Source organism: Falco rusticolus, chromosome 3 (assembly GCF_015220075.1).
Source record: "Falco rusticolus isolate bFalRus1 chromosome 3, bFalRus1.pri, whole genome shotgun sequence".
NCBI lineage: Eukaryota > Metazoa > Chordata > Aves > Falconiformes > Falconidae > Falco > Falco rusticolus.
The window spans coordinates 83,267,737-83,281,235 of record NC_051189.1 but is presented as its reverse complement, the minus strand read 5'-3'; the positions used below and the strand labels follow the sequence as shown (position 1 = coordinate 83,281,235).

Sequence of the window (13,499 nt, the reverse complement as noted above, 5' to 3'; positions counted from 1 at the left end):
AAGGTGTAGCAAGATAAGTCTTGCAAATGAGTTTATCCTTTCTGAAGGTCTAATCCTTTGTATGTTAACAGGGCAAAATGCCCTCTGACTTCTACAGAGTCTGAACTTCTTAGCAGTTTTTATGTGGATTTGGTCTACCTAAGATACTTAGGCATGGTGCAATAGTATCCCCACCTAAATCAAGGTGTTCTTGCTTTTTTGCGTTCCGTTAGTTGTTTCTAGAGGTGTCAAAATTTTGAAGACAAGGTAGAAAACCTGAAAGTGAATTTTGAAGTTGAGTATCTCATTATGAGCCTGTAACTGTATTTAGTGATACACCTAAATTTTCGGCAATAATTTAAAAGTTGCTGTATCTTTGTTGATACTGTGCAAAAGCTGTAGAAAATCATGAAGGCTGGCTTTTCTATATGCTATTTCTGCAATCAAAAGAACCATAATCAGAGCATACATCAGGTCTCTGGAGGGTTTTCGTTACATTTAACAGGGGTTTTTCTTTCTCTTTGGAAAAGAGTTGTAAGAACATAGTATATGTCTGTGTGGTACACCAGACACTCCATTTTCCTGGGGGATGCAATTCTGGTGCTGCAGTAGTGAAGTGTTGGTAGATATGGTGTTTTTAAGGTATTAATGGCATGCCAAATTAAAACAAGCTCTTAAATCTTTCGGTGACAAACTGAAATCTCTTCACCGAGACTATAGTTCTTCGTTTGCACGGTGTGAAATCTCCACTTTGGAAGTTCTCAGTAAAATCTTTTTCTTAACTCAAAATTTAAATTCTCCTCTCAAGCATATGGTTCTTACACTGTCGTTTAAAACTTAATGAATATATAGAAATGTATTGGCCTACTGGTAAGCATGTTATTTGCTATACTCAGTGCTAGCTGCAGGAGAGTGGGTGCTGTGACCCTGCCGCCGGTGTGAGCCAGCCTCAGCCTTGCAGGTTGCAGTCCGTACCTGCCCCTCGTGTGTGTGTGGAGCGGGCGCTTGGGAAGGGCAGCCCTATGCCAGGACCCTTCCAGGTGCCTCTGCACGGCCACTGTGCTGAGCAGGCCTGGGAAGGGAGCGGTAGGTAGGCTGAGCAGTGCAAAAGGAGCGGAACAGAACTTGAGAGACTTTATTTATCTGACGTGAACCACTGAATGAATACAAGTGTTTAAGAAGTGGGGGCAGCAGTCACTATTAAAACCAGCGCTTTCAGTGGGTGGTCACTTGGGTAAAGCAGGATACAGGGTAAGTAAGGTTTTGAGGCCTTTTGTTATTTTGATTTTAATCTTGATCTCCGTATCAGTTTTGGAACTTCTGAAGACCAGAAGCAGGTATAGTTTTGTGGACACCTTTACCTCCAAGCTTCTTGTTAAATCAACAAGGTGTCAAGGTGTCCACAAAACTATACCTGCTTCTTTACCATCTGGTTATGACTTTCGGTTTTACCTTTATGCAGAGGCAGAATAGGGTCTGCTGTAGACCCAGGGCAACAGCATGACTTGACCATGATCCTGTCAGATCCCAGGAAGGCTAGGCTGGTGGCTGGTTCTGGGGGCAAGGGGAGGCAACCTACTTCTCCAGAAACAGCATTTCTGCTACAACTCCTTCCTGCCCATCTCTTCTCTTTCTGGGGCAAACCCCGAATCCTTGTCAAAGTAGTATTGCTTCTTACCCATGCTAAGCTGATTCTGATCAAGGTGTAGCTGGCTCGGATTTGAGAGGAGAGTCAAATGCGAAAGTTAGAGAAAGGCGTAAGTGTCTTCAATTTAAAAAAATAAAAATAAATTTAAAAAAATAGAATAAAAATAAAAATAAAATTAAAAAAAAGTAAAAAAAAAAAAAAGCATGACAATCTGCAAACATGGTTCTTACATGAACACTTTCTGGTCCACTCCAGGTGTGTGCCTTCTGGATGCCCTTGTGCATCACTGAAGATTTACTGTTGCTGAGTGAGGCAAATGGACTTCTAAAGTTATTAATTTTAGTAGGCATAATTACTATGGCTTTATTGTTTTAATAGCTAAATAGAAGGGAGATCTCAGTAGACAGAAGGTTTGCCATAGCCTAAAGAGCCACACTTCGCCCAGTAAGTGTGGCTGACAAAAGTATTTGTTTAAGCAAGAGTAGCGTATTGGGAGGATATGGCTTTGCTTCAGTCTTGCATGAAATCATTCATGTAAAAGTGTCTGCTAAAGCTTAACCCTTTTACAGTCCCTGAAGGTAGTGTAGTCAAGTTAGATGTAGAAGTCATTCTAAAGTGTGAGGTGTTTGGGATTTCTGGTTGGTTTTTGTTTTGGTTTGGGTTTTTTTGTTTTGTTTTGTTTTAGGTGTTTTGGGGTTTTGGTTTTTTTTTTTTTTTTTTTAACTGATTTGGGTAACACCAGCCAATGAAGCTTAGTTGCACATGTTTAAACTAAATCATTATTTGTCTCATTCTCATATTCGGTCCATGGCACTTCTGTGTTCATTGTGATAAAATTCAAAAGGAAGTAACAGTCTGCTAGGAGGATAATTTGAGAAATTAATCAGTGACTCAAAAAGCTTGTAGGTGTTAAGATGACAGCTAGTTTCAGTTCATATAAATACCTATTTTGATAACAAGATAAAGGAGAAAATAGAAAAGTTTAAAAAATTTAAAAGCAAACACGATTTCCACTGAACTGTCTTTCAAAGGAGGGGAAGGGAAATAGCATGGAGTATTTTGCAAAGCAAACTACATGACAATTAAGTTCTTGTTTTCAGCAGTATTAGTGCTGTAGGGCTTTTTGCAATTCCCCATATAATATGTCAAAAGCTAGCGGCATGTTCTAGGAAGTGACAACACATAAGAGTATTGTATGTCAGTATACAATTATATTTTTGGTTTTTTCACTTGAAAATATTTCCAGTATTTTCTCTAACTTGTTTTTTTAATCTTTTTTCACAAGGCATCAAGTTTTGGTTTTGAACTGTGTGTATTTTCTGTTAAAATGTGTTGTTTTCAATGTGTCTTCCCAATACTGAATTTAGCATGATTTGTGCATGGGATGTTTCAGTGTGCTGATATTGTTATTGCATTTTAACTGATGCAGTTTTATGAAAAGTTCTGTATGTGTCCTATTACTCATTTCATAAGGAAATATATACTAGCAATTAAACAAAAGCAGTACTTGTAAAATGTTGCCATATATGTAAGTGAGCATAATCATAGACTGGTTTGGGTTGGAAGGGACCCTAAAGACCACCTTGTTCCAACCCCCCTGCCATGGGCAGGGACACCTGCCACTAGACCAGGTCACTCAAAGCCCCATCCCGCCTGGCCTGAACACTTCTAGGGATGGGGCAATAGATAAGGGGGTGATCCCTCTTATCTATGTTTGTCAGAAAGTTACGATACTTGTTACTGTAAAATAATATACTTAAGAACCATGGGTAAGAATTAAAAATAAGGCAAAGATATGATACACATTTTGATAAGTACTAGGTCAGACAAAACTGCTGTAATTGTATTTAAAGCTTACTGTATTTAATTTGCTGACACTTTTACATAAAACAAAATTTCTTTCATGGACCTGTAAGATATTAAATACTTATTTTCTTAAAATGTAAATGTGCATGTTGATGTGAAATGATTGGGAAATCTGTTACGAAAACTCGTCTCTTTGTATGCAGTTTTGCCTACAGTTTAGCATATGAATTTGCCCAAGCTAAAAATAGTCCTGGACCTGGGCTCACTCCTGTTGGCAAAAGTACTCTTGGTATCTTGGGACAGGGGGAAATGAGAGCCATCGTGAGTTCACATGCCACTACAAACAGTCCAAATTTCCTTCTGAGCAGAGCCAGCATTTAATATGTATTTGTTTCCAGGCCAAAGATCATGGGGATGTTCGTCCTCTAGTCCTTACAGTGGTAACCCATTTGCTATTACTGGACTTCGGTTCAAAAATGTTGCATGTTTTATAAGAATCAGACTAGGTCTCCAGTGCATGATGCTGTAACAGAAAAATAATGGGCTACAGGAGAGATAAGTAAGATTTTTGAGTGGCAAATGCATTAAGTCAGTTTAAATCTATCGGTTAAGCTGCTCAAAACTGGTAATGCACTGATCTTGAGCTGTGGCGTGTGAGCACACCTGTTGCTGGCATGCAGTAAGACATCTACATGATCACCTTGTGCCTAGCTCTTTTTCAGACTGAGTTAGCAGTAGCAGTTTCCTAAGTGTTAAGGTGAAATTTGCAGAAGACTGGTTAACAAAGCATACGCAGTGACTCTCAGTAGCAGGTGTCTGGTTTTACCTGCTTCATGGATACCAGGACTACAAACTCGGGATGGCTATGGCTGTCTGTTTCTTCTGCCATAGAGCCATGCATCTCAATTTGGACTCTTGAGCTTGGTTTGACCCTCCTTCTGCTGGTGAATCTGACTGACTTCCACCACTGTAAGGACCACAAAAGCCTCACTCGGTGGTGGTTGTGAATCTTAGCTTGGCTATTTGCATGCTGCTTCTGCACTTTTGTTTCATTTCAGGTTAGTGCAGTTAAAACCTAAAGTGAGAAGCACTGCTACAGTCTGTTTAACTGGTGTAAAGGTCTTTTAGTCCAGAAGTAGCATATCATTTAGAAATTCATTTGATGGTTATTTACCTCAGTGGTTTTGAAAATGACAATGTTGTTTGTTTGTTTGTTTTTTTCTCATTCTTTTTAACCCCTGTTTTATATGTGTGTTTTTGTTTTTTGGTGTTTTTTTTCTTTTCCTCTGCCTAGACCTGGTTAACCATTTCTGTGAACAGGTCCTCAATTTTTTACTTTGTCCCTACTTTCCTGTCGTAGCCCCATCTTCCCCTGGTGTCGACTCCGTACCCTTACAGCGCACAGGCAGTCAACACGGCACACAGAACGCAACAGCGACCTTCCAGAGGGCCAGCTATGCAGCCGGCCCAGCCTCCAATTACGCAGACCCCTACCGACAGCTGCAGTATTGTCCTTCTGTTGAATCACCATACAGCAAATCTGGGCCAGCCATCCCACCTGAAGGGACCTTGGCTAGGTCACCTTCCATTGATAGCATTCAGAAAGATCCCAGGTGGGTGAAACCTTCATTGTCTACTATTTCTTGGTCATGCAGAGGTTTCTAATTGCAGTTTGGTTTGTATGTTTCTGCTGTTGAATATCAAAAAACAAAACCAAAAATAACCTGATTCTACATGAAAGATTTTGTTTTCATAACAGTTTGTCTTAATGCTTTACCTAGGAAGGCTCTCATGAGCTTTTCTGTGAAATGAAATGATCAGTGTGGTCTGGAATGTGTGTTTAGCTTGTTTTCAGTAGCACCAGCCCTCAAAAACTTACAAAAAGTAATTTTCTCTGAAAATGGAGGAGTGGTATGGCTCTAACCATTGTGAACTGAATTTTCAAGTCGCTGCTTGGGCAGAAGTTGTTAACAGTTCTTGGTTTGTCTGCAGTTCATATTCATAAAAGCTGCAGAAAAGGATATTCTGGTGCTGGGAAATGAGACTGAGCAATGTGAAGCAACACGTAATCGGTCTTATGCTTCACCCTGTGTGTTGTGCAAGCTTCTGATGCCAGTACGTGGTAACAGAATATATGTATTACAGCTTTGCAGAAATGGTTGTTACCGTGCATGCTTTTAAAATATATAGCACAACTTTTAATGTTGCTGCGAGATGTGACCATCCTCATAGACCTAGGGAAGGTGCAAGGAGGAAACTTTGTAGGCATGCATACCCCAAGCATTTGTAGCAAATGATCTGACTTCCATGATAACAGCAATGGTAATGCTAACTGTAATCCTCATGCACTTGGTGATTTTGTTCAGTTTTCTGATGGAAAAGAAAACAAGTCTTTTTAGTAACTTAAGTTTAAACTTGTTAAAAGTGTTAATTTATACAAAGCTTTTCTATGGCAGATGGTGTGATTTAGTTAGTTTTGATATGTGTAATTTAATGATAGGAGAGCTGAGATTTTTGCCCCCAACAAAAATGCTGGAGGTGTTTAAGTTACAATTTGAAAAGATTTCTTTCCTTGCATTAAAAGCCAAATATTCACAAGCTGATCTCCCTACTTGTTTAGCATTAGAGCAGTTCTCTTGGTCTGTCCAGCCAGGAACACAACAGCAACTAAATTTTCTGGCACAACAGAAACATCACTTCTTGCAGCTACTTCTGCCATTGTGGAGTTTTACTTGTTGAGAAAACGTCTGTCTGTCTTCAGCGTTCCCCCCCACCTTAGCTTTTCCTCCAGAAATCTGAGAAAATATAAATTTAATTTCTCCTCTTCTTCCCCCTGCCTCAGAGCAAACATTAGTAACCAGAGGTCTTTTTCTGAAGCCTTGGTATTCTGATTTCTTTGTTTACCAGAATACAAAAACCCATGGAGGAAGAAGAGCTTTGATTTGTAATTGTCTCATATTCAAACTTAAAGAAAATCACAGTAGGGGTGCACTAAACCAGAGGAGAAATGACTATGATCTATATGAAATGTTCTTAGGGGAAGCATGATGATGTTTAAGGCACTATTCCCTATAGGCAGGAAAGACAAATTTACAGTATCTCTACAAGTCCTAGACATAATATCTTCTTAAGAAGAGGTTATCTCTGTCTAGTTGCTCTGTATCACTTCACAACTGTTAGTCAGTTAATATATAGGATATATGCTTGTAAAAGAAGATTTCCTCTTGCAATTCTTCATTGTCTTGCTTTTTGGTTCTTTCTCCTCTTGTGATACCACTTGTGCATTCCTTAGGTAAAGTAGGAGTGCAGGCATTCAGGTATAAATTGAACTTCCTAAACTCTTTTAGAAGGCATCATTAAAGACTATTGCCAATTACTATTAGATGGATTGGGATTTTGCATGAAATAACTTTTTTATAAAAGAGGTTTGCATTACACTTGATCTCACTGATTTGATCCATGGATTGTGTGTGATGTCTCGGACCTAGTATTGCTGCCCTCACTTGTTGGTTTGAATAAATCTTCCAAAGAAATGTCAGAAGCACACATAATCATGTTATGCCTTAGTCCTCATAAGCTGTAGTCCACCTAGACAGGCTGGCTTTTGAATCTGTGGCCTACAGCAGTTGCTGATCATTCAGCGATTGGAAAGACTGAAAAATTGGAAGGAGTTTGGAGAAAAGCAACAAAAGCAATGAGGTGACCTTTAATATGATGCTTTCTATGCATAGATTACAAAAATGTGGATAAATGACAAGTGTGGAAAGGAGGGGACAGAAGACTTCCAGATGCTTGAAAAATTATAATGGAAAGACAGAAATTATTTGGGGTAGCACATGGGACATATAATTAGAAGTACTGTCTTTAGTTAGTAAAAGGAAAACATGGCCTAAATACAAGAAAGACTTTCAATGGCTGTGTTAAGTTTAACTGTATTCCTCAAAGTTTATACTTTACACAGCAAGCAAAAAATAAACACGTTGTTAAGTGGATGGACTTTGCCAGTTAGTAAGTTCTGAATTTCCTTAGATACCTTTTGCTGCTCTGATTAGTTGGCGTTTTCTGTGAGTGACATGAATCATGAAGGGGAATGGCAGGCAACATTTTCAGATAATGAGCCTACCTATCCAACCAGAGGTCCAGACAAAGGCTCACTGACAGAGGAAAATCTGCAAGATAAAAGCATACTAATTGCAGGCTTTTGATTAGTGTTTGCTATATGTCAGTCGGCTCAATGTAAGAAATACATACCCAGAAGAGAATGTACTCATCCTAATAAGCAATTAGAGTTCCTAAAACTGAACATTATTTTCTGGATTCTTCAGTTCATGCGGAATTTCCATCTGAAGTCCCAGAAAGATGGTTGGCAGGCGCTGATGTAGTTGACAATTTTTTCCATTGTTTTCACTGTGTAGTTTGGATTACTAATACTCCAGTTTTACATATATGTTCTGAGCTGACATTTGGCAAATGAAATTTTAGCTCAACATCTGTTCTGCGTCATCCAACTTTCATAAAATGCAGTTTAGGACAAACTATTTTTAAGAAGTATCAAGATATTTATTACCCATTTTTTGGTGAAGGATAATTTTTAATTTATACATGTAGACTGTTAGCTGATAGGAGCTCATATAACAGGTAGTAAAAACTCTGCACATCTATACTGGTGGAGAAGTTGAGGCTTTGCTATTTAAAAGGAAATAAACTCCTTATTGCCTGTCAGAAATAATGCTTAAGTTCCACATATGGAAAACAGGAAAGTTGGCTATCAAATATAATTTACAGATTGATTCTTCAGAGCATTCTTTTATGTTTACTTCATATCAAAAAAGGAAGAGAAATATGCAGTACAGCTGTGATATCAACTGCTTCATGCCATAATCTCTTATATGACAAAGTGGCATAGGGAGAGAAGGAGGGAAAGAATACAATATTTATTTTCTAATTACTGTCTTGCCTTTGGTTCCTACTGAACTGTGAATGAGAGAAGATGTGAGTATTTTAAAGTATCAGAAATATGTATTCGTGTGATATTTTCCAGCCTACTTTCATTTAAGAAAGATTAATCTGTCTCTTGGCACCAAAGAATTATCAAAGATTTGTCTGTTCCTATGCTTTAGGGGAACTGGGGAGCTTTAGAAATAGCAGTGCTAGTATCCAGTGTTCAGTCTGTGCGCCTTCCAGTTTTTGCTCCAAAATACAAACTTGACAAATGTGTGTAAATTACTTAATTTTTAAGTTTTTTTAACCTACAAAGAAACAATGTCCATGTCGCACCACTGATAAATCACTTGCTGCATAACAGATGAAAAATACATAATTTTCACATCATTCAATTAAATACATAAGAATGAAGTTTTGCAGTAACAAAACTTGGTTTTGCTTTTTTATGGGCTTGCTGTGTCTGGTTTGATAGGTTGTGTCAACATTTCATTCATTGTTGTGTGACTTCTCTTCCTACCTGCTTTTGTTTACATGCCAGTATACACACATCGTCTCCTTCAAAGAAGCTGGCAAGAAGCTGAATTAACAGCAAGAATTATGTGGAATACATTCCATTAGGCCTACCCAAATGAATTTCAGAGTTCAAATGTCCAGTTTCATATTGCATTGAATTATATTGATCTACATTTACAATTTTCCTTTATGGCATGCCCTTTCCCAAGATATGTTTATTAACCTTTAAAACTATTTCTTAAGAAATGCGGTAATTTGGTGAATAAAGCTGTAGAAGGTCCCTTCTTCATTATAGAGCAGACCACAATAATGATTACGCTCTTGTTTATTTTTTTTTTAAAAAAAGACGACAAAACCAAAACAAACAAACAAAAAAACCCAACCAAAATCACTATAGCAGTAGAATCCTGTTGCAACTTTACAAGAAAACAGACTATCTTGTAGTTAGAACTGTCTGGGTATAAGTCAGCATAGGGAAAGAGTTTTCCAGGTATTTCATGATTTAACTGTAATATTTTGAGACCTTTCTGCTCTGTTCGGTGCTTTCAGAGTCAACTTTCCATTTCATTACCTCTGCTGGACTTAATTTCCTCCTAAACAGAAGATGACGGTGCTGTCTGTCTATCTTCTAAACTTTTAAATTGGCTTTCTTTTCACCTATGAAAAGAAATAATTTAGATCAGAACATTTTGTATGAAATTTAAGTTTCAAAACTAATCTTTTTTTTTTCTCTTTTCCTGCTGCCTCTCTCTCCTTCCCTCTTTTTTTCCCCCCCAAAACATGCTTTGTTTGCAAGAAATGAGCTAGGGAGTTTCCTTTCTCTAATAGCCAGCAGGCACTTAAAAGTGTAAGGAGGTATCAGTGTAACAGTGTAAACCTGCATGTGTGAGAGGTTGGACACCTTGGTCGGAACATGTCTGGTAGCCTATTTGGGAAGGGTTGTCACCTTCAGAAAAGAACTTCTGGTGGGCTAGAAGGTCTTGCTGTGACTACAGTATAGCTGCTGGCAACACTGTGCAGCACTGCTGTGGTCAGTGCTGAAATGTGGGCTTGGGTTTTCAGAACCCAGAGGACTCTTGGTGGTGTTGGTGGGTCTCTGGCATAACTCTCTAACCCAAGAGGTAGAAGACTGAAGTTCGTATTCCTGGTTTGAATGAGACAGAACAGGGCTTGCAGATGTACCTCCATGGGCTGCAGGGGCACAACCTGCCTCACCGTGGTCTTCACCACAGGCTGCAGGGGGATCTCAGCTCCGGTGCCTGGAGCCCCTCCTGCCCTCCTTCTGCTCTGACCTGGGTGTCTGCAGGGCTGTTGCTCACATATTCTCACTCCTCTCTTCCACTGCAATTTGTTGTGCAGGTTTTCCCCTCACTTCTTAAATATGTTAACCCAGAGGCACTACCACTGTTGCTGATAGGTTCAGCCTTGCCCAGTGGCCAGTCCATCTTGGAGCTGGCTAACGTTTGTGCTTCCAAACATAGGAGAAGCTTCTAGCAGCTTCTCACAGAAGCCACCCCTGTAGCCCCTATCAAACCTTACCACACAAACCCATCACATCTGCCACTTGAAGAACAGCAGCAACAAAGCTCATTCCACTGTTTCTTTAATCTCTTGCATTTTTTAATGGTTTCATTCATCCAGGAAGTAGCAGGTGTACAGTGTGCCTCATGCTCACGCTGTCTGTAACTTATTCCTGGTTCTTGAATGGCTTAACTGAGCTTCTAATGGTGAGTATACGTCTCAGTGCAGTTTCTGCCTTTGTTTGCCACACATTTTACTCAGTATCCTGTGGCTCATTTGCAGACTTTGACAGATGCAAAATCTGCGTGGTGCCTTTCTGTGATTACAGGCTGTAAGAGCCAGAAAATGTTGTAAATATATTTTTCCAACCAGACATTAAAAACATGGAAAGAACCATACTTTCAGGCTTTACTGGGCTCATGTAAGCTGTTACAATCTCCTGGCAAGATAAACCACGTAAGAAGCTTCTCAGTAGTAGCTCTTGGACGTCTCATCAGGTAAATAGATAATAATGATGTTACTGTTGACGGGAATGTGGAGAGTAAGTTACATTTGTAAGGTGCTTTGAAGTTACAAGGATAACATTATCTTACTTCCATGGGAAACGTGATGGGAGGGAGGGGAGGGAAGTGTGTTAGGTGAAGAAGATGAACAGGGAAAATTTTGAAGAAGCTTGCTAAGATCAGGACACATAGTCTCAAATTTTTGCATTAAAAAAAGCAACTGAAAATCATCCTCAACACTGAGACATAAATTGCTGTGCAGAGGTTGTTAGTTTCTGAAGCTGGACCTTAATGTGCTATTGCATAACTATTTTATAGGCAGGAAACAAAAGCTAGCTAATTTTATAGCCCTTGTACAAAATACATCATTAAGAGTGCAGGAAATTTCTGTAAGAGATAACACCAGGAGTTTGATGAAATAATGTTTCTAGCATAGAGTTGAGCTAAAAATGATGAAGGGAAAGAATCATTCACGACTTTTATTAGTTTCTAGCAGAACTTCATAGCATTTATAAATTAAGAGCCTGACTGCAAGAACCCTAGCTCACTCGATGTATACTAACTATGTTAGATGGGAATAAACTGATCTCTGCCAGCTCACTCAGGATCGGAGCCTGATGTGAAGTCAAGCCGCTAGCCTTTCTTTCTCCGGTGCATCACCATTTCTCTGGTGATCTCCACCACCTTCGGTTAGATCTTTGTCTCACCCCCCTCACTGCCCCACTCCAGGAGCTTGATGAACAAGTGAGGTTCAGAGATGCATCACAGTTCTTAGCATTTTTTGTTTCCTAGGAAGCAAAAGCCACCACCAATCCCATAGAAATCCTACAGCCATTGTTGCCGGGGAAACTTCTAGTTTCTAGACTTGCTGTGAAATATTCATTCATTTTACTCGTTGGTTGGTTGGGTTTTTTAAGCCACTGCAGCAACAGTGGGATCACTTGCTATATAACTTGGCACCCACCTATAATAATTTGGGGGTTATGTTTATCCTTACCATGTTAAATGGAAGAATCTAGATATCTGAAGACTTGGAAAGAAGTGGTAAGGGTTTTTTAGCCCAAAGAAGGACAGGGTGAGATCTCTAGGTTTCCTGAATACACTAAAGGTAAAAATATGATGGAGAAAGGTACATGTGGAGAAAGGAGGAGCTGTGCAAACTCTGTCCCAAGGGAAAACAAGTATTTTACTTCGGGAAGTGAGCAAAAGCTACACAAGTTTAAAGTGTTTGGATTTAGGTTTTTACTCTTTAAAAATAATTTGAATTTACCTTGGTAATCCTTTTGTTCCATACCAGGACATGATTGCCATGGCTTAACCCTAGCGGGCAACCAAGCACCACATGGCTGCTCGCTCACTCCCCCTCACCCAGAGCGATGGGGGGGAGAATCGGAAAGGAGTGTAAAACTCAAGGGTTGAGATAAGAACAATTTAATAGGTAAAGCAAAAGCTGCGCACTCAAGCAAAGCAAAGCAAGGAATTAATTCACCACTTCCCATGGGCAGGCAGGTGTTCGGCCATCCCCAGGACAGCAGGGCTCCATCAGGCATGATGGTAACTCAGGAAGACAAACGCCATAATGCCAGACATCCCCCCCTTCCTTCTTCTTCCCCCAGCTTATATACTCAGCATGACATTGCATGGTATGGAATATCCCTTTGGATAGTTGGGCTCACCTGTCCCGGCTGTGTCCCCTCCCCATTTCCCGTGCCCCTCCAGCCCTCTGCTGGCAGGGCCCAAGGAACTTGGTATGAACATCACCCAGCAACAACCAAAACCGTCACTGTGCGATCAACATTGCTCTCACATCAGAGCCAAAATACAGCACTGTACTAAATACTAAGAAGAAAATTAATTCTATCCCAGCTGAAACCAGGACAATGATGTATTTATTTCATATACTACATTTCAAAGAGGAGGGCTCATTTTGTTTTTATGCTGTTTGATGCTATGTTTTTCCTTCTGCCTACCTGAATTTGAGCATCTTTAATATAAAAACTTTGTTTGAATGTGTAGCTCTGGTTGCTGATAAAGCTAAAGAAAAGTTATGGGGGGGGGGGGGGGTGTTGGTGGAAGCGGGAGGAATGAATGCTGACAACTGAAGTGTAACACAGTTTCTTAGTAAATATAATTCCATTACCACCTTAGCATTGTGTCGTGTTTCTGCGTTACCCTCTCAGAAGCTGTGCTAATTGGCCTCACTTGTTCCAGCTCTTGTTATTACTATGGGCAGTGATCCCTCCTCTTGGCAGTCCTGGCAGTCCTGGAAAGGTTCAGAAACTAAATTTCCTATAACTGCTTTTTATGCAGTTTCTTTGTCCTTAAAATACTCATGCTTGGTAACTTCTCTCAAACCACTGCAGACTAACACAGTGTTAGCAGTTCTATAGTCCTGGCTACCTCCTCATGGAAACACCTATGTAATTCCGACCTGGCACTTACCTATGCCTCCAAAAATCAGCAAGGTTATTTGAACAACAGTTTTGCAGTATGAGGTTCTCCTGTTCTTTCTTTGTAAATGTTTCAAGTGCAGAATATCGCGTGACCTTCACTTATGAAACAATTTCTGGTAAAGAAATTGCCTT

General features: G+C 39.7%; 1 protein-coding gene across 9 annotated transcripts in view; it reads left to right on the top strand.

Annotated features, from left to right (window-relative positions):
• The window catches only part of CTNND2 (catenin delta 2), a 679,250-nt gene that overhangs the window by 426,702 nt on the left and 239,049 nt on the right, over positions 1-13,499 (top strand). For 5 of the 9 annotated variants that reach the window (XM_037380649.1, XM_037380645.1, XM_037380643.1 and 2 more), the window contains one exon: positions 4,728-5,046. In XM_037380649.1, coding sequence (XP_037236546.1) covers positions 4,728-5,046 — 319 coding nt within the window. The remainder of the gene's footprint in view (positions 1-4,727; positions 5,047-13,499) is intronic. The other 4 variants (XM_037380646.1, XM_037380644.1, XM_037380650.1 and 1 more) reach the window with 1 other exon arrangement.